Genomic DNA, 19,878 nt, shown 5'->3' on the forward strand with positions numbered 1-19,878 from the left:
AAAATATCAAGGGAATGTTAACTCTGAGGAGACAAATAGGAGTTAAAACCTTCCTTCAGCACAGGGACACCTTGACTTGGGGACCCAGTTTGAGAACCAGTGAGCTGTGGACAGCACGGCGCACCTGCAGACAGGGCAGCAAGCTGGCGGCTGGAGCCCGCGGGGGTGTCCGAGGGCCCGGGAAGGGGGTCAGTCCCACCTGGATCCTGGGGATGCTCTTCTTCCCTTTGGCCCCGATTTCCGGCTACACCTGGGGAGGAGGTGGCGGGACCCACGCCACACAAGTTCCTTGGAGGAAGCACCTTTAAGGCAGGTGTGGGCCTGTCCCCAGAGAAAGCTGCACCAGCAGCGCCCCTCAGATGTGGACAGACCAGCTCTGGCCCGGCCCATGGAGTTAGGTCCCCATCACCAACTCCAGCCAATCAGGAACTTCACTCTTTAAAAAAATTACACTTTAAAAAAATGTTTTATTACAAAGCTTCTTTTAAAAAATGCTCAGCACGTTAACGCAAACTGGAATGACAAACGTTAGATGACAGTTTTGGGCAAAGGCTGTGCCTTACTATTTAAAAAAAAAGGGTACAATGATTTTAACAACTGGCATAAAATCCCACTAATTGTCTAACAAAAACAGGTACAAATACAGAACACTTAAAGTAATAACAATTCAAGTGCTGGGCTTTTTACAAGAAGGGGTGAGAAGGAAAGAAATGAAAATTCACTGCAAACTGGTCTACTGAAATATCTGTTAAGGTTTACCATTTTTTAAAAAAAAAAGATAGAAAAACAAAATGAAACAGTACTGCCAACTGCTGTCAACAGCGTGGACTTGGCTGTTACACGTGTTTAGCTCTGTCCAACGCCTTAGGGGACGGAGAGGCCGCTCTGTTACGGGTCATTCACAGAGAAGCCACTTGCTGGACAAGATGTTCCTCAAAAAAAAGGTGGCTGCTTCTGAGTACATTTTTATTTCAAATTTTTCCAGATCTTTGAATTTTACTTAAAAGCTCATAGCTAGCAAAATATACAAGAAAATTAAAACTAAAAAGTGTAAATTTAAAAAAAGATTCAAGTTTAAAAAAAAAAAGAAGCAAACGTGAGATTGATCCTTTTGCACTATTAAATAAAAGCTTCGGGACAAAGGAAGAGAAAGGAAAGTGAAGACAGGAACAGAGGGAACTCGGCCACAAATTCCCGCCAGGACGTGGATGGACGTGCTGGCTGCCAGCTCTGGTGCCCGTGGCCGCAAGGGCAGCCAAGTTACCGTCCTTGCCAAGAGGTTACGGGTACGGATGCGAGATGCGCTGGGAAGTGCGCGGCGGACGGGAGGGAAGGAAGCCGCTCGGCTGACCCAGGGCCTGCCGGCATTCTCATGTGCTTCTTAATTTTCTTTTAAAAAACCCTTTATGCTTTATTTTGGAACTTGGCTCTTGCAGTAGATGAAAGGGGGTTTGGCAGTGATTGTCTTTATGGATCAGTGTCTCTAGCAGTGACCTCAGGGTGAAGTTGGTGTCAATCTCCTTTGGGGTCAACTGGGCAGGCCGTGGAGACAGTCTGGGGTTCAACAAGCTTCCATCTCCAGGAGAGGTCCCGGGGCCGCCGCCTTGGCTTTGCACGTTGGGAATGAGCTTCGTTTTCCACCTCAGGAAGGAACACACGAAATGCTGTTAATGTGAATTTGCCACAGGCCTTTACAAGATTTCAACCTCTACTGAATACAGTGCAGGACTTAAGACCTCTGCATGGAACGAATCCACTTTGTTGATTTGGTGACGGCTAAAACAAACTGCCCCACGGTAGCCCAAACCCCAGACTACATGAGAAGTGTATTTTATTGAAATGTGTATTTTGGTTCCATGTACATGTATAGGTTATGATGTGAAATACATTTATTTTTGGAAATACATTTACTACTCTGGATCATGGCCAAGCATGAACTGTAATGGTGGGCATGGCCACATCAGGGAAGGAGCTGTCCTCTAAAAGTGTTTGGGTTTTTGGTCCACTGTGGGGAGCTGCTGTGTGATTCTACTACACAGGACTAACCCGTACTCCAGGCAGCCGCGCAGGTGCACACCCACGGCCAGCTCCTGCGACCAGGGTGTGCTCCATCCACCATAGTCCATGGTGCACAGGCCTCTCCAATTTTGCTTAAGATTTTACAGTCCTCAAGATTTTTTTCCTCCCTAATAATGAAGATCTCTAATGTTAGCCTTGGAGTGTACACCTGACAAGTATTCAAGTAGCTCTTGTTTGATACTGCTGATGATAAATGACTTTCACAAAGGAAAGTCCTCAAATCCCAAAATGAGCTGAGATTTTAAAAAGCAATTAAAAATGAAATATAACATTATAACCGCATGAAACAGAGACAAAAGAAAGTGAAAGCATCCCAAAGTCTGGTTCCTTCACTGGGAGAGCACCTGCCTTCCCTGCTTTGAACCTGGGGTGGCCTCCTCGGTCAGACTCTACCTGAATCCCTGACAACCTCAGATGAGTTCCAATATTCGTGTTTGTGCTGTCCTTGTTACTAGCATAAGTTTTCTTTAAGAAGTTAATTCTAATAGTGAATTTCTTTTTAAAAATATTTTTTATTGATTTGAGAGAGAGAGAGAGAAACATCTATGAGAGAAACCTCGATTGGCTGCCTCCTGCACACTCCATGCCCCCTGCTGGGGATGTGTCCTGACCAGGAATCAATCCAGTGACGTCTTGGTTCATGGGTCAATGCTCAACCAGAGCCACACCGGCCTAATAGTGAATTTCTTTATGCTTTTTAAATGAGTGGAAAGAGAGGGGAAATAGAAGGAAGCTTTGAAATAGTTTAATAACGAAAACTAAACTTTGGATCGGGGAGAGTTCCAGTCTGCAAAGTGCTGTTCACAGAAGGAGAGCGCTCCATGGGGTGGGAACCGTGAGAGGAAGGGAGGCTGACACCCACAAGGTGCGTAAAGGTGCACAGTGAGCCCGTGAATGTGTTAGCTGTTACTATAATGACTGCAATGCTGGCCCTCAAAATGACTCATCGAAACTGAAGAAACTATCTGTATATCTGGGTAGTTACTGAAAAAATAAAACAAGAAAAACAGAAGGAAATCAACCACAGAGCGTTGTCAACTGAGAAGGTCTTCAATGACAACTTCAATTCCAACTCTCCTGCGATATTACCCTTTCCCTGTTTAACAGGAAAACATACACTGCAGCGCTGTGGTTTTCTGATTGTAAGCAGGGTACTGATCCTTCACACAGATCAGTCCCCAAGGACTCTCCCCTGTGCAGGAGAAAGGAGCAGAGCAGACAGAGATGAGGGCACCACAGTTCCTCTCTGCACTGCAGTCCTGAAGCATAGGTTTTCGCAGGTTTGCTCCAAGTCGCTCTTCCTGACGCGGGACAGCCTGCAGCCCTGGGCCGGGACTCACACAGCGGGAGTCAAGTGCTGGGACTCAGGATGTCTGCAGGCTGAAGGAGGCAAACTGTCCCTCTGTTGGGATTCCTCCCTAATCCAGCTGTAGCCTGACTCTGAGGTCATGAGGTCAAGACCTCCAGGCCCTGCTGCGGCCCTGCTTCTTGAGCAGGGCTTGACACCCGCCTGTCTGTAGCACCTGTCTGTACTCATGAGGCTTCCCTTCCCCTCCAGCCTTACCCCAAAGAGCCTCCTCCCCGCCTCACACTAACCTAAGTGTGAGAGCAAGCTTGGCTGTCAAGAGGCCATTCACCACAGAGATAACAGGCACGTCCAGACAGAACCTCCACATCTAATAAAGCCACTTCTCTCCCAGGTAGTCACACTTCCCCACGGTTGTTTCATTATTTGTGTCCTCTCACAAATTCTCCGGAAAAGCTGGCTTCAGAACTCCTCTGTACAACTGTCAACCAAAGGCAACTCGCCCCCACCGGGGTGCTTCCCCAATAGTGAGACGAATATTTAAATGCATTGGCAAAGAAACTGTCTTGCTATCTGGTATGGCGGTTGGACCTGGCTGCTCCTCTAAATACAGGGTTGTCAGGGCAGACCAGGTCTTACTGCCAAGTGGGACAAATGGGGGCCTGACTGTTGCTTCACAGATAGAAAACTGGCCAAATCAAGAGTCTTTTCAAGAAACCACAGGCATGACGCTAGGAGACTGGAGACTTCCCACATCTAAGACTACACTGGGGGGCTGTGGCGAGGCTGGGACAGGCCAGGCGAGCCCCATCACAGCCCAGCCCACCAGTGAGGTCGGTGCAATCAAAGCCGCAATTATTGCTCCGCTTCAAAGGGAGGCATGAGCCCATCTCAAGTACGTTAAAGCTCAGGCTCCCTCTACCAGGAGTCACTGCCGCCAGTGGGCCATTTGTAGAGTGGATTCGCAGGAGGCACAAGATGAGCCCCTTCCCCAGCTGAAACCCACGATGCTCTCTCTCCTGGACCAAACTCCAGTCTTAAAAAAATATCTCAGTAACCAAATGGAACCAGACACCCAAATGGGCAGAATCATTTATTAGGAGCCCAGAGGAAAACCCAAAGGTTTCAACATGGACGGACCTGTTTGGGGAGAGAAACAGCACTGATGCTGGGGGTTAGAGTTTTCTAGGTTTGACTCAAAGGAAGGAAAGAAAAGGAAGTGGAATTCCTGCTCCATCACCTCCAACATGAGATTCTACCAGGAGCTGATACTCTGCCAGCCTGCACCCAGGGGGTTCCGCAGCCCAGGCCCCTTCCCAGGGGTGTCCTCCGACTGGTGAAGCCCGGAGTCACTCAGAATTGGTCTGTAGAACTATGTGAAGCCCCTGCCCCCCTTGGTGTCATGTAATATCACATCCTTGTTCAGAAATGACGAGCAACCCAAAAAGGTAGATTGGAATAAAAGATCTTTCCTTCATCCCCCCGCCAAATGTTACTAGCAAGGAGCAGGAACTTTAAATGTTCTAAAGTTATGACATGACATTTGAGGAGAGGCAGATTTTAATTGCAAAGATTGCCTTGCAGCAGCACCCTGCACACCTCACGCCAACTGTCTAGTTTCAGCCTTGCCGCAGGGCAAACCGACAAAAGCCTGTTATTGCAGGGCACGAACTCCTGCCTTGCGCAACGCCAGGTATGTAAGACGCTGTCGTTTGAGAGGGACTGGTCCCAGGTGACCCCCAAGGGTACCCTGTGGTTCCCAGCCTTGCTGATTCCGAGGTGGCCGTCTGCAGGAAGCTGCGAGGGGGAGGGGAAGCAGTGCCGGCCGAGGAGGGGTGTGCCGGGCACGGGCAAATACTTTACGTGCACAGCGCGGCGAACTGCCTCCCGTTTACAGGGAAGGCCATCAGGGCTGTGAGAGGTCAGACAGTGAGCCCGAGGCCACCCCACGCCCGGGCGGCAGGATTAGCTTTCGCGCCCGAAGCCCATGTTCTCTCCACCGCACCTTCCTGCTCATTCTGTCGGAAAGACCACGGCGGCTGCATGAGGCGCACGGGCGGCTCTGGCAGAACCAGCGCTCGCCTGGCTGGCAGTCGGCCTGGCAGCCTGGCAGCGTGGGCTCTAGAGGAGACGGGGCAGAGCCTGGAGCGGAGGCGGCACGCCCTGCCCCTCCTCAGGGCAGCAGCCCCCACGTGCCAGCTGGGCCCGCATCCTTCAGGTTTATGTATTATCCACGTAAGCTTTGTTTTCTCACTCCCAAAGCCACGTACTGTCAAAGGAACATACTGCTGCATGGGAGGCGCAGTCTCAGAGACGGAAGGCAAAAATATAAAGAGTAGATTTAAAAAAGTTATTTTTACTCCTCACCCAAGGATATGTTTGTTTTTAAATTGATTTTTAGAGAGAAGGAGGGAGGGAGGGAGGGAGAGAGGGAGAGGCGGGGTTGGGGGAGAGAGAGAGAGAGAGAGATGTGAGTGAGAAACACTGGCTAGTTGCCTCCCATATGTGCCCTGGCCGGGGATCAAACTCGAAACCTGGCTATGAGCCTTAACCGAGACTCGAACCCACCACCTTCCAGTGCTCAGGATGACACCCCAACCAACTGAGCCACCTGGCCAAGGCAAGAACAGATTTTAAAAAAATCCAACATGACTGGGGTCATTAAGAATAGTGGCCACCAACACCAATTCCTCATCAGCACGTACGATGTCACATTAGGCACACTGTGGAATAATGACAGGAGGTATTAGGAAACGTTTCATTTCCATGTATTCTGCTAAAGACAGAGTTATACCCAAAAGAGTTAAACATTATATGTTTTGTTAACTTAAGAGGCAAATCTAGAGTTCTCTGGGAAACCCCCTTATTCAGAAGGGCTGATTTCCTCTGAAGGGTAGTTCCAGATGGCTCAGTGACAAAAACATTCTATTAAACAAAATTTGTCCAAAATACCTTTTCCTATCAATTAGTCCTGTGCATTGATCTTAATTCAATTTCATGTGCTTTCATGAACAATACTGAATATTACGTGTCTCAAGAGAGTTTTAACGAGCCTCAGACTTCCCTCCCTCTCCTGTATTTTAATGGCACATGCTCAACTCTGATAGCCAAGGGTCCGGTTCCCTGTCTCTGTTACCCAAGGCAACTCACACACAGTTCTAGCTCTTCTCAGCATGAAAGAAGGAAGAGGAATTGGCGGCAAGAATACTGCTGCGCAGCAGAGGTTTCAAAAGCTTTCTTTACGTGTGCGATCCCCCTCCGACTTCTCCGCTAACACACGCTGTCTAGACGGAGCCGCCCGGTCTGCTCATGTGGCAGGCCGGCCATCGCCGGCTGCGGCGCTGTAGTGCACACCTACACCTGCTGCCTAGCGGCCCTCCCGTCCCCACTCCTCACACCCAAGGTTAGGGCAGTGAGCCCCGACCGCCACCTGTAGTGTGACCATCTCCTCTGGCCACAGCTGATGATGGACGGGGTAGAAGTCTGACCACCTGGGCCAAACAGAGTCCCTTCTCTGGAATCTGAAAGCATCACCATCTCTCTGGGAGACTGAGGGTGTAACAGCACATAAGCCTGGGAGTTCGGGCCTGTGGATCAAAGAACTCAGGGAGTCAATCTGCGGGGGCGAGAATGAAGCCATTTTCAGCGAGGGGCCGACGTAAGAGGCAGGAACAGCATTTGGACAGCTTTCCCAGGCCACCCTCTAGTGCTCTCCTTGGCCCAGCTGTCCGGCTTCCACTAGATGCCCCTGTGCCCTTAGAACAGGCTTCCTACTCTGCTGTGCCAGCACGCGTTGTTCCTGCTCCTTGTGACCGAAAGGCTCCTGCCACAGCTGCGCCTGGGCAGCCTGCAGGAGGGCAGAATTCGAACCCCTGCAGCCACATACACTATAGTCTAGCCACACAGTATCCTTAAACAGACATCTCAACTTAGGACGACAGTGTGACCAAGCCTGCCCTTACCTGCAGATGTCACTTTTCCTCATTGAATGTTCTCACTATGAAGTCTCTACGAGGGAACACTGTAGTCAAGTGTCATCTGCAACAAGTTTAGTAGGAATTTGTGGACAAACATAGGAGGAGGGAAGACACATTTGGCCACCATCTCAGACAAGAACAAGCCAAGGGAAGGGGCTGAGTGTGAGCCTCTCCTGGCCACCGAGACCTCCATTTCCTGGGCAGAGTAAACCATCGATCCTGACAAGATGAGCGACGTGCTATCAGGACCCAACCGCTGGGGAAATGGCAGGCAGAGGTGCCCCTGGGCAAGGCCTCCACTGGAAGGAACAGGCAGGCAGAGCAGGTGCACATGGTTTCCCAGAACATGCTGACTGGGGCCCATGGAGAACACACAGCACCCCTGCCAGGGCTGCTGTGTCACCCCTGGGTCCCCCTTTCCAAGAGCCCGGAACGCCTGTGTGTCTCCTGCCTGCTGAATGACAACTATGGGCCTGGGCTTCCTCGGTGCTTGACACTCAGTGCCTGAGTGTGTGACAAAAAGAAGAATGGAAAACAGAAGGTCATTTTTTCACCTTCTAATGATCAAAACCTTGATATATATTTTTTGGCTTTGAGACTTTTGGCAAGACTTCAGATTTTTCTAGCTGCTTCAGACTTTGTATTTTTATAGGAGCCACGGGACCAGCCCTTTCAGTCCCGCCACCCGAGGAACCAGGGGTCCACTGGCTTTTAATGACCTGCCCCAGGCCACCTGGCTAACACAGGGGCTAATGTGAGGGGCCAGGGCCTCACTCCTAGTCTGAGCTCTTTCTACAACACGAGCCTCTCCTTTCTTTCTCCATTTCTCTGCCGCTGCTCTGTTCCAGAACCACACACACAACACCCTCCATTTTTCAGGGGTAACAACTGGGTATCACCAAGTGTCACCTCAGAAGGGTCCTTCCCGACCGGCCACCTAGAGCAGACCGCCAAGCCCAATCCCCGTTTTATTTTGATTACAGTACATACACTTTCCTGTTCATTTTTCACCACCACCCACACAGCAGTGTAAGCACCCTGAGAGCAGGGAGCCCCTGTGCCTCATTCAACACTATTTCCAGGTCTTACCGCACAACCCGGCATTTATTAGGTGCTCACTAAATGCTGAATAATGACAAAGCAAGTCAACTACTATACATATCGAAGTTTCTGATTCCTAAAAAGAAGAGAAAGGAGGGAAGGGGAGGAATATTATCATTCGTAATTTACCGAAATCTCTATGAATACAAATCTTAGCTCCTCTCTGCTCAGTAATTCTCATCAAGTGACTGCCAGTACTGCTCTCCAAAGCAGGGCGGTGCGGGGACAGTGACTTCAGATGCTAAAGGCCAACCCAGCAGCCAGGGGAGAGTTTCACTAGAGGGTCTGAAGACATAAAGCCCCACCATCTGGACCCTCACCTGGCAGCTGGTGGGAATTTTTGCTGGAGGAGGGTAGGGGGCACTTGATTTTGTTTTTCTGGGACAGATTAGAGAGGACACCTTAACTTTAGAAAGAAGTAAGTGACAAGAAAGCACAGTGACAGCTGTGACTTATTTTACCTTCTGTAAAAAATATATTTTCATTGATTTCAGAGAGAGGAAGGGAGGGGGAGAGAGAGAAACATCAATGATGAGAGTCATCGATCGGCTGCCTCCTGCACGCCCCCCACTGGGGATGGAGCCCGCAACCCGGGCATGTGCCCTGACCGGGAATCGAACAGTGACCTCCAGGTTCATGGATCAACCCTCAACCACGGAGCCATGCCAGCTGGGCAACTGCGACTTATTTTTTTAAAAAGATGTTTGGGATACATTCTAGGACAAAAATATACTCTGCTTAATCCTCTAATGTAAAATACTACGTAATGTTAATCAGTAAGGACACAAAATCAAGTAACTAACTCTGGAATATGGAAACACAGTGTTTCATGATTTGTAACGGAACTAGCATTAAAGATGCTGATGCGGGTGAGTGAATGTGGGTCCTCAGCACACTGCGCGTGGGAGGGTCCTGCATTTGGAGGAAGAGGACGGAAGGAGGGCTGCTGTCCATACCTGGGTCAGGAATTAATACAACGTCCTTTCAGAAAAAAAGCAAAACCCCCCACAAAGTCCTGTGTGTGTGTGATTGTCACTAGAATTACTTCCATTATGATGCCATGAGCTTCTGGGGGCAGGACCTGTGACTGAGTCATCTTTCTGCTCCTACCAACCAAGCAGGGAGGCCTGCTCAGAGTAGGTCCTTAAATAATAGCTGTTAGGGTGAATGAAAAGGCGGGCATCGGTGGTATTTCCTGGATACCTTGTTTGGCCACCTAGATGAAGGAATGATGGATCCTCTTCTCACTCAGAGAAAAGCCTGCCACTCCGCATTAGTTTAGAAGAGTTGTGTTTAAAAAATTGATCTTGAGATTGATCGATTAGTTGTGCCACGTATTCACACACTCGCTGGTTGATTCTTTTATGTGCCCTGACCCGGGACCAAGCCCACAACCTTGGTGTATGGGGACCGCGCTCTACCCAGCTGAGCTACCCAGCCAGGGCCAGAAGAAATCTGATGTCACAGAACCGCAGGGGTGGGTTCTGAAGAACCGGGAGTGGGAGTAAGATCGGGAAGCTGCACAGAGGCAAGGGCGCGTGGGCCAGGTCTCAGTGCGGGTGGCGGAGGGATGCAGGCGCGTGGCACAAACACGACGGCAGGTGTAGGCGTTATGATTCCCGCTTCATAGATGAGGAAAATGAAGATTACAAGCTGAAGTACAGCCCTGGCCCGGTGGCTCAGCTGGCTGGAGCACTGTTCCGTACAGCAACAGGTTTTGGGTTTGATTCCCGGTCAGGGCAAATGCCTAGGTCACAGGTTCAAGCCCCAGTCAGGGTGGGTATGGGAGGCAACCGATCAATGTTTCTCTCTCTCTCTCTCTCTCTTTCTCTCTCTCATCCTCTCTAAAATCAATAAAAACATCTTAGGGTGAGGATTGAAAAAAAAAGCTGAAGTAGACTGCCCAGGCAAACAGATCTATTTGGTACTCAAATCTCTGCTGGCTCCTTTGGGAAAGACCACTGACATTTCAGCACCAAAATTCAGGTCTAAAGATTAAGTAGGAGCCACCTGGTTCCAGCCAAGAACCAAGTGACCTGCAGGCCGGTGCTCCCCTCAGTCACTGTAGACGGATCCCTTCCTTCCTCAGGCAGAGGACACAGGCTCTCCAAGCACAGGGCAGAGTGCGCAGCGGCCTCCACCTACCTGGGAACTGCTAATAATTCTGCCTGGACTGAGCACAGGACTCGGAAGGACAGGCAGGGGGTCAGGAGAGGCGGAGAGCAGAGGGACTGGAGGCAGGATGCCGAGGGGAGAGCAGCGGCAGGGCGGCACTAAGTGGTTTGCACTTCACCCTTCAGATGGTGAAAAGCACTGACTGTTTTTAGTCAGGAAGTGACACAATCAGTTTGGGTTTGAGCAAATTCCTCTGGGAGCTGGCAGAAAGCAAGCCTGGAGGCAGGAAAATGACCCAAAAGCTATTGCAACAACCCAATGGCAAGTCTGTGCTCCTGAGCTGGGCCATGGCAGTGAGGAGTTCGAGAGGAAAGCCAGACAGACCCAAGAGACAGAACGGACAGCACCTGGATGTGGTTGTGTGAGAGAGAATAGAATCCAAGGTGGCTCCTTTGAAAACAATTGTCACCGGAAGAAAATGCAGACACACTGTGGATTTAAAGCTTAGCAGAGACCAAATCAATTACAAAGCCAGGTTCCCTGGACTGGTGGTTATGTGGTTAAAAGTAAAATTAGAGCAAAAGGGGATGAAATAAATATTACTTGTAAATAGTAGAAAGAGCTCTAGCAATGGTTACCAATAAAGAAAAAACTTGATAGCAGAATACAGTTAAGTAGTCCCCATGCCATATTTTTAAAATATTAAAAATAAATAAAGCACATCTTTCTTTCTCACTAGAAACAAATAAATTACTTTTAAGTACCTATATGTTGTCTCAATTGAAAAGAAGTCTCTAACGAGCAAAAAGTGCCAAGTCCTGAGATAGAATGGCCTGGCTCCTCGCACCCGGCCCTGGGTTTGCTGAGGAAGACCTGGTTTTGCTTGCTGGTCTGTGGTGTTGTTTGTTTGTTAAACAGGCAGATTTGCCACTCATTGGAGTAAGGAATGGCTGAGAAGACAGTGAAGGATATGGGAACAGAGAAAGATTAAAGGGCAAAGTGGGAAGAAGGGGAGAGATAAACGCATACCATATTGCAAATTCATAGCCGGTATAAAAACCATCAGTTTTTAAAGCGCTAATTTGATTTTGGTGGAGTTTCCTCTTTAAAGGAGCAATGCTGAGTGAGCAAGGAGATTCATAAGCAAGTGCCTCTGTTCATAACTAGTGTCAGCAGTAGGACCAGAGAGTCGTTCTTACCATGTTTCAGATGTAGGCAGCTGTCATTCTTGGACCTGTACCTGCAGAAAATTGTGTCTTTAACAAATTTTTACTGAAGAGGTTTTGAACATTCCAAATACGTAGTAGCTACAACATCATGTGGACTGTTTGCTTTACTTTTTATGGTTCTTATACCAGCCGTTTTATTTGTGAAGTACAAGTGGCCTTACTTTTAATGAAAGAAAAAGGGGAAATAAATCGGACCTCACTGAGTGACACCTTGAATTAATGTACAGGAAAGATAAACCCTATCATCATGTTTTATATTTTTAAATAACCTGAACCACAGAAAAGATTCTCAAGGGGATATAAGGGAGCATATTATAGAATCATCATAACAATTTTACTGTAAGGAGTTATGCAAATAGAAGAGCAGACGTGTTAATAAAGCAAAGAGAACATAGACAATGGAAGCAAAACCCAAACAGAACAAACCACCACAGCTGGCCAGAGCTCTGGGTGACGGGTGGGGAAAGGAGTCCTCAGATGTGCCTCCACAAAGTCACACTGAAAAGAAGGTCTCCGAAACATCTTTAAAGAATTTCAGGAGGAAAAGCAGAGTTGAAGTATCACAAGATACAGCTGCAGAATAAAGCAGTGTGTGTAGAAAGATGCAAACTACTTCAAAGGTGTTTGTCAGAGGCCTGAGAATGGACTGAAAAGTCACACGGTGCCTACCTGACGTGGATTCCTGCAGCTTCTCTCTCTTCCTCTTCTTTTTCTTACCCTGGAAAAGGACAGGCATGTTTCATGTTACTAACTGTATACTGTGAACACATGGGTGAAGGGGGTACAAAAATACAGGCGGGCGGTCAACAAAGAGACAAAGATGCCTCACAGTCTCTCCCCCCCTCCCCTTCCCTCTCTCCCCATCTCCCCGCTTCTCCCTTTGCCTTCCTCCCACCCCCGATCTGTACCTGGAAACTGTCAGAAAGCAAGAGAAAAAGAAAATAAATTCTTGTTTCTTTGTGACCTTTGTCTCTATCACTTCATATGAATATCATCAGTACTGACACTGGAGGGGTGTCTCACACATACTCAGGAAATACCATGTCCTAGGGCTGTGGCCACAGAACCGATTAAGGAAAACCTGCTTAAGGAGGCAGAATTTTCGTTTCTAACCACCACACTTAGGACCCACTTCTGCTAGTATTCATGATAAATTTCCTCACTGTGAATTCCACCACACACTGACAAGTTCAGGATGCTAACTGAGGACCCTCAGCCCCGTGGAGCAGGCAATGACATGACTGAGGCTAGTGGTAAAAGGGTAAGATCGAACTTGAGAAAACTAAAGGTAATTTCAAAGGTGTATTTCTGGCAATTAAGGACCTTGCTTCCTAAAACAGACACAATAACATGGATATGCATGCAATTTTAAATACATTTCAAAATCAACTTAATCACAAATTAAAAATTTTAGGTCCCATTTATAGTGGTCTAATTTTCTATACTTATGTTCCCCTCAAAAAATAATTGTCATAGGGCACAGCCAGTACATATTTAATTTATATGAATACTAAATGACCAACCTGGATGAGGGTGGCATTTTCAAATAACTGTAACAGAACCCATATCACATCCCACATCTCTATCTTATGTCTGCTGCAATAATCACATTGACACCCCCTGGCCGGGTGGCTCAGGTAGCTGGAGCGTGGTCCCCTACACCAAAAGGCCTCAGGGTCAATCTCCAGTCGGGGCGTGTGCGGGAGGCAACCAATCGATGTTTTTCTCTCCCCCTCCCCTCTAAAAAGAAACATATTGTCAGTTGAGGATTAACAAAAATATAAAAGAAATAAAATCACATTAACAACAAAAAATAAAACGATAAGGTCATATTGAATACACTGTGTGACTACATGAAGGCATGTTTATATACACTCAGGACAGCGTTTCTTCATGTCACATGACCTGACCGCTGAAGCCGTGGATCTTTGGGAAGTTGCCTGAAACTATCCTCACAAACACCGAGGCAGCCAGCAGGCACCAGTGACCCTGGGAAAATCCGAGGTTACTGAGGGTGCTCTGGGAGGGGAGCAGGCAGGGAGGGCACCTGCCATCCCCTTCCAAAGGCGATCGCTGCGGCTTTCACAAGGCGCTGCGAGGCTGCTTCATGTCTGGACCCGCCTCCTCACCTTCTCCTCATACCTCCCATGTGGCCTTTAACACACCCCAAGTGTCCTCTTTCCCAGGAACACCTGTCTCCCCCACCCACCCTCACACAGAGCTCGCTGCCATAACCTAACTCCTCACGGGTGCTGTGCTGGGCCGTGTCCCCGAGTCCCGCACACGCAGCCAGAGTCAGCAGGCCGCTGCCACCCGGCACGCGCTGAGAACGCGAGGCTGGGGCCTCGGTGAAATAACCTAGACTGCACCCCAGGGGCAATCAGGTGTGTCAAGAGAACCTACATTTACAGTAAGCAAAAAGAGCCAAGTAGTTTGGATGTATTAATAGCAACCTATACGAGAAAACAAAATTCATGGGTGGTAAACATAAAAATATTTTTCATAAAATTATATCTAATACTAAAGTTATTAAGCACTAAATTTAAAAGCTCTAATAAGTATTTGGCTGATCTCACCTAAGAAAACAGGTGCACTGCTGTTGATTTATGGAAACTTCAGTTATAAAAATTATAAAAAAACCGAAGTTATAAAATCTATGATGCCATAGAATAGGGCATTTTAATAGTAAATCACTGAGCTACATTTACGATGCTCTCAGGGAGGATCAGGAGAGCATTCTAACACTAAATGCTAAGATACAATAAGGAGGGTCTTTGTATAGACTTTTCTTATTCTATTATTTTAAAAATACCTTTAGCTAAAGTGCTATCACTTGACTGACTTCTGTTTGCCTAAGTAATTAGTAGGCTTATTTTGATTTATTATAAAAATTGTATGTCACAAAGCTAAAATCAAATTATGCAAAATAATTTTTCTTTAGAAATTATGCAGATCAATAACTCTCATCACTGATGTTCCTATCTCTCTCTCCTCCCTCCCTGAAATCAATAAAAACATATTAAAAATTAAAAAAAAAAACTGTGCAGAAGAAAATCTTTCAAGGTAAATTCACATGACTTTAAAACTTCTGAACTCTCCACATGGAAGAGAAGAAGAGAGAGAGGGAGGGAGGGAATGTTTCTTTTATCTCTTTTTAAGAGTAAAAACTCACTTCTTTACTTAAGGATCAGAACCAGAAACTTCACTCAAAGACATTCAACAAGCAATGCTCATAACATCTGTACAGACTCATAGCACAGCAAAGCTCTTCCCTGGGTCAGAGAGAAAAGGTCAGCTCTCCCCTTTCAGGCAAACCATATACCGAAGACATCCAGGACAGGGTTACAAGAGGACACTTCTGAAACTGATTCCCACTTAAAGGGCATGACAAAGCATCTACCCAGAAGATACTAATTACTGCCCCAAGAACAGAAGCCCAGTTCAGGGCAGAAAACTCTTCAACTAAAGTAGACTTCTTAAGAAGGCCCTGGAAGACTAACTAGTCTGCTCAGGAGATGCTGAAGTCAGGGAGACCCAGGTGTAACTTGCAGCTAAGCCATACAGTTTCCCTCATCTGTAAAATGCAGTAATGCTATTTATGCCACAGGATTATTATAAGGATTAGAAAATAACACAGAAAGCATTTAAACAGTTCTCTTGACTATTGACAATATGGTAGTTATTAAAACAACAACTCAGGAGAGCTGCTGAGCTGCTGCTCGTAAGAAACACACAGTAGGACTCTTACTTCCTGTATCATGGTTGTATCCAGTGTTTAAGCTCCAAATCCTGACCAGTAGTGAATTATTCTTCGGAGCATGTCACTGGAAACAATGTGTTCCAAAAGTCTTGGTGTCTCATTATATGGGACACATGACCTCAGACATGCAGCCCATGGGGACACCTACAACAATGACCCCCATGTTATACTACACATTGATTAATGGTGTCACCTCGTCTTTTTTAAAAGGGGCAATTTCATGTAAGACTGTCTTAGCTGGCATTTCATTTTGAATGCTAGTTTCACATGGGAAATGAAAATGTTCTTTAAATTTTTAAATTAAGAGCTTAAGTAGCCATAGTTGTTCCCCTGTATCACATATCATTTATAAAATACTTTTGTAGAAATACTTTGCTGTATTAAGACTACATAAGTAAGATGTTCAAACTCTAAAGTAGTAACATAATTGGCAATATAAATAAGGCATTTTTGCCAATAAAATTAATACAACTTTAAAAATAGGATAATATCTACTCTGAATAAAATACATAATAAACATCAGAGTACTTTAATATGAAAAAAAATGTTACCCCCAGTACTGATTAGTATGTGGAAAAACAGTCACTTAAATACACTGTTTGTAAGAATTATAAAGTAATATAATTCTTTTAGAAAGCAATTTGACAATATGTATCAAGAACCTTTAAAATATTTATATACTTTAACTCAACAATTCAACTACTATAACTTTATCCTACAGAAATAATAATCCTAAATACAGAAAACTGTTATGTCCAGGTATGCGCCTTGTAGGATTATTCCCAATTGTAAAAAAATAGAAAGCAATTTAAATATCTGAAAGCAGTGAAAATGGTTACCTGTGACACTCAATGAAATACTGTATAGCCATTAAGACTGATATATAGAAACACTATGGCATAACGAAAAAATACTTCTATATAAGAGCAAGAAGCATGACACGAGTATATGTACACACACGCACACACACACACTTATAGCCAAGTAAAAAATGAAAATGTATGCACAGAAGAGATTCTGAAGGTAATGTAACCAGTTACTACTAATGTTGCCCTTACATGATGAGTTTAAGGGCTTAAAAATGTATTTTTCACCAACATTTTATTTTTATTTATTTTAAATATATCTTTATTGATTTCAGAGAGGGGAAAGGAGAGGGAGAGAGAGAAACATCAATGATGAGAGAGTCATTGATCAGCTGCCTCCTGCACGCCCCCGACTTGGGATGGAGCCCGCAACCCGGGCATGTGCCCTGACCGGGAATCGAACCCCGATCTCCTGAATCCTAGGGTAGACGCTCAGCTACTGAGCCACACCTGGCCGGGCTCACCAACATTTGAATGATAAGGTATTTGCTTTGTTTTGTTTATGAAAGAAAACATAAGGTGTTCTTCTTATTTAAAAAGTTTCACTTAAAAAATTTACTAATACTTATAGCAAAAAATAATTGTGACAGCTCAAAGCTTTCAAAATGTGATATATCCATGAAATCTTTATTATAAAGTCCATTAACTTCCAAAAATAGGACATAGTACCAGCATTAGATTCATGCAAGTCACAGAAAGAAAGAACGAGAGCAGAGAGCCGCTGGTGTGCAGAGGGCCTTACATAATTGTCTCTTGCGGACCAGCCAGGATAAAGCTGCATATGTAGCTGTCTTTCCTTCCGCGCTAATTCATAATACTTAGCCTGTTCTTCCCGGGAGAGGGCATGCCACTAAAACAAAACGGGGGGGAAAAACAAATACAAGTAAGCAAAGTAGAAACAGTAATATACATTTCGTGTTTTCAATACTGAAGAATGAAAATATTAAGCATTTAAACACTAATTTATTTTTAAATGGCAGAAGACCAAGTGCTGCAGACAATCAGCTGGAGTCTGATGGCTGGAGAGAAACTCAAACCTCGGTTTCTCTGTTCTGTTCTCTGATACCACATGAAACACATCAAAGTCCATCAGTGTATCCAAAGTAAAATGATCTGTCACCCACCCTTTCTCTTCTCCAACACAAATTAAAAAGAATTTTCACTGTTGAACCTCAACGCCCAATTTAGCCCCTTTCATAGTTTGTAGCATATTGAGATATCTGAGCCTAAGTACCACTTATTTATGCAAAATGTGATAATTTCCAGATGTCTTTTCCACAGATACATCCTTGCTTCGCATGGACACTCTCCCACTCTGTCATATGAAAAGTCTGAAACCTTCCTCGTATTGATCCTGTCCATAAAGCAAGACATCAAAAGTCAGTCTGTCTGTCTGGGCCTCCTCACCCTCTCCTCACACTTACATAAACACTAATTGTCTACAGGGAGAACACTGATAACATTGTACAACCACACATGCACACCTTATGGGGCCGGTTTTCCGCCTCCTTCTGATGGAAAGCAAGGAGCATTATCTAAGTTTATTTTGCCATCTGGCATCTCAGGCGGTAGCACCTGCTTTGGAGAATACAGTGCCTGATGGGCACCCTGCTAACTTTCCATTTACCCTTTACATCACTGATATATGCATATATAACCCAACTGCTTATGTAGGCAAGGCACCCATTTGGGATTTTAAGCAGCTTATATTTACACACTGCTTTGCATATGTTTGCACACAACTTACCCCAGGCCCCCAGTAGGCTGTTTCAGATATTTTTTCCTACTTCCTCAGTGCCCGGATCTGTCGCAGAACCTTCCAGGAGACCTGGCTGAGCTCTGGGGGACCCACTAACCAGAGGCGATGGCACCTCTAGAGGCGGCAGCTGCAGGAGCAGGCCCGAGCCCGCACCATGCACGCGTACATCCACGCGCACACTCACGCGGGCCTCGCTCTCCATCAGCCCGGCCCCCACCTCCTGCTCTCCCCAGCTCTGGGCTGGGGAGCTTCCCATTCCACTCCTCCCATTCAAGGCTAGGCGAGTCTTTCTCATTCATGTCCACCCTGAATACTGATTTTAATTTCCCAGTTCTTGTTTTTAAAAATGATAGAACAAGAGAAAAGAAGAGAAAGGCGTGGCTGGATTGGGGCAAGGAAGGAGAAGCAGGGGAGAGACTGATGAGAAAGCTCTGCGGGAGGAGGCGATGTCTCAGTCCTCGGCACATGGCCTGGGCCCTGAAGGATGGCCAGGAAGCTTTCCTAGGAGAACAAACACCCACTGCTCTGGTCTCTCCAGAGAAGCCGATCTCTAGAGCCCCTTCTGCCACAGCCCACCCACCGCTCCAGCCTCCAGCAGGTCAACTAAGTCCATTTCCTTTGAAAGCCCCTTAAAGCCGGAGCGTCTATGTCAGACAGGGTAGATGATTTATTTTTTACCTGCTGTAGAAGTGCAGAGTCTAAAGTTAAGAAGCAGGACACACAGCAGGACCTGGCCTGAACCTAAATCAGGTAATACGCTTTTCTTAAAAGAGAATTGGGGGAGGGGGCAGGGAGGGAGCAGAAGAAAAAAACAAACACCTGAAAAAGTTACCGGAGACCCAGTTCTTTGTACTAGGAAGAGGCATGTCTGGGTCAGCTGTGGCAGTTTAAACTAGGCAAGAAAAGTCAGGACAGCTTTCCTAAGTCTGAGACACTGGCCTGGGGCTAGAGACCCTCACAAACAGCACAGGAAGAGAGCTGCCTTGACTGTTTTGTTGCTGTTGTTTTGTTTTGGGAAAAGACTAATCATTAATATTCACACAGTTCTGGTATTAAGTAAATGTGACTGGAAGGAGGCAGAGTGTTGCCAAAAAGGAACAAAACAGGAGACAGAAAGGAAGTAAAGTTACAAAAGAAGTCATACTTTATAAATTTGTTTATTCATTTGACAAGTAATCTCTCTCTTATGCTATCTCAGTATATCAATATAATCTTATATAATTTCTGGAAGCTTTATAACTTGCTGAGAAAACCTGAAATGAGTTTTATAAAACATATCTGCCCAAATTTGGGAAGCTGGCTCTTCTACCCAAACAATCAGGTATTTTTCAGTGAAAGTAGAACTAACTTGGGTTGGCAAAAAGACCTGAGCTAACATAACTGAGCAACCTGCACGGAGAAAAAGCAGGGCACAAACTACACTATTTACTTGCGTTTTCAATTGCTTTTAGTTTCCCGGTATTTCTAATGTTCAGAATCTGGTCACAGTAAAAGAGATCATTTACCAAAGTAAAACAGTAGGTCAAACAATGGTATTCAAGTTTTGCAGTGAAACAAAAATAAAGTCTAGTACAAACTAGAAAGATGGTCTTTCTTTACAGGAATTTCTGAAATACACCTGACTAAAAAATGCTTTTCTATACTGAAAAATTGAGTTAATTTTTTTTAAAAATTAAATTTCATTGT

At 45.8% G+C, this 19,878-nt stretch overlaps 1 protein-coding gene across 5 annotated transcripts in view; it reads right to left on the minus strand.

The window, feature by feature from the left end:
- Window positions 1–447: 447 nt before the first annotated feature.
- LEF1 (lymphoid enhancer binding factor 1) overlaps window positions 448–19,878 on the minus strand; it is a 108,816-nt gene continuing 89,385 nt past the window's right edge. For 3 of the 5 annotated variants that reach the window (XM_081120954.1, XM_081120953.1, XM_081120955.1), the window contains 4 exons: window positions 17,176–17,283; window positions 12,477–12,525; window positions 11,778–11,818; window positions 448–1,641 (listed from right to left, as the gene is read on the minus strand). In XM_081120954.1, coding sequence (XP_080977080.1) covers window positions 11,784–11,818; window positions 12,477–12,525; window positions 17,176–17,283 — 192 coding nt within the window. In that variant the 3' untranslated portion in view covers window positions 448–1,641; window positions 11,778–11,783. The remainder of the gene's footprint in view (window positions 1,642–11,777; window positions 11,819–12,476; window positions 12,526–17,175; window positions 17,284–19,878) is intronic. The other 2 variants (XM_081120957.1, XM_081120956.1) reach the window with 1 other exon arrangement.

This window comes from Miniopterus schreibersii, assembly GCF_964146895.1.
Source record: "Miniopterus schreibersii genome assembly, chromosome: 1".
NCBI lineage: Eukaryota > Metazoa > Chordata > Mammalia > Chiroptera > Miniopteridae > Miniopterus > Miniopterus schreibersii.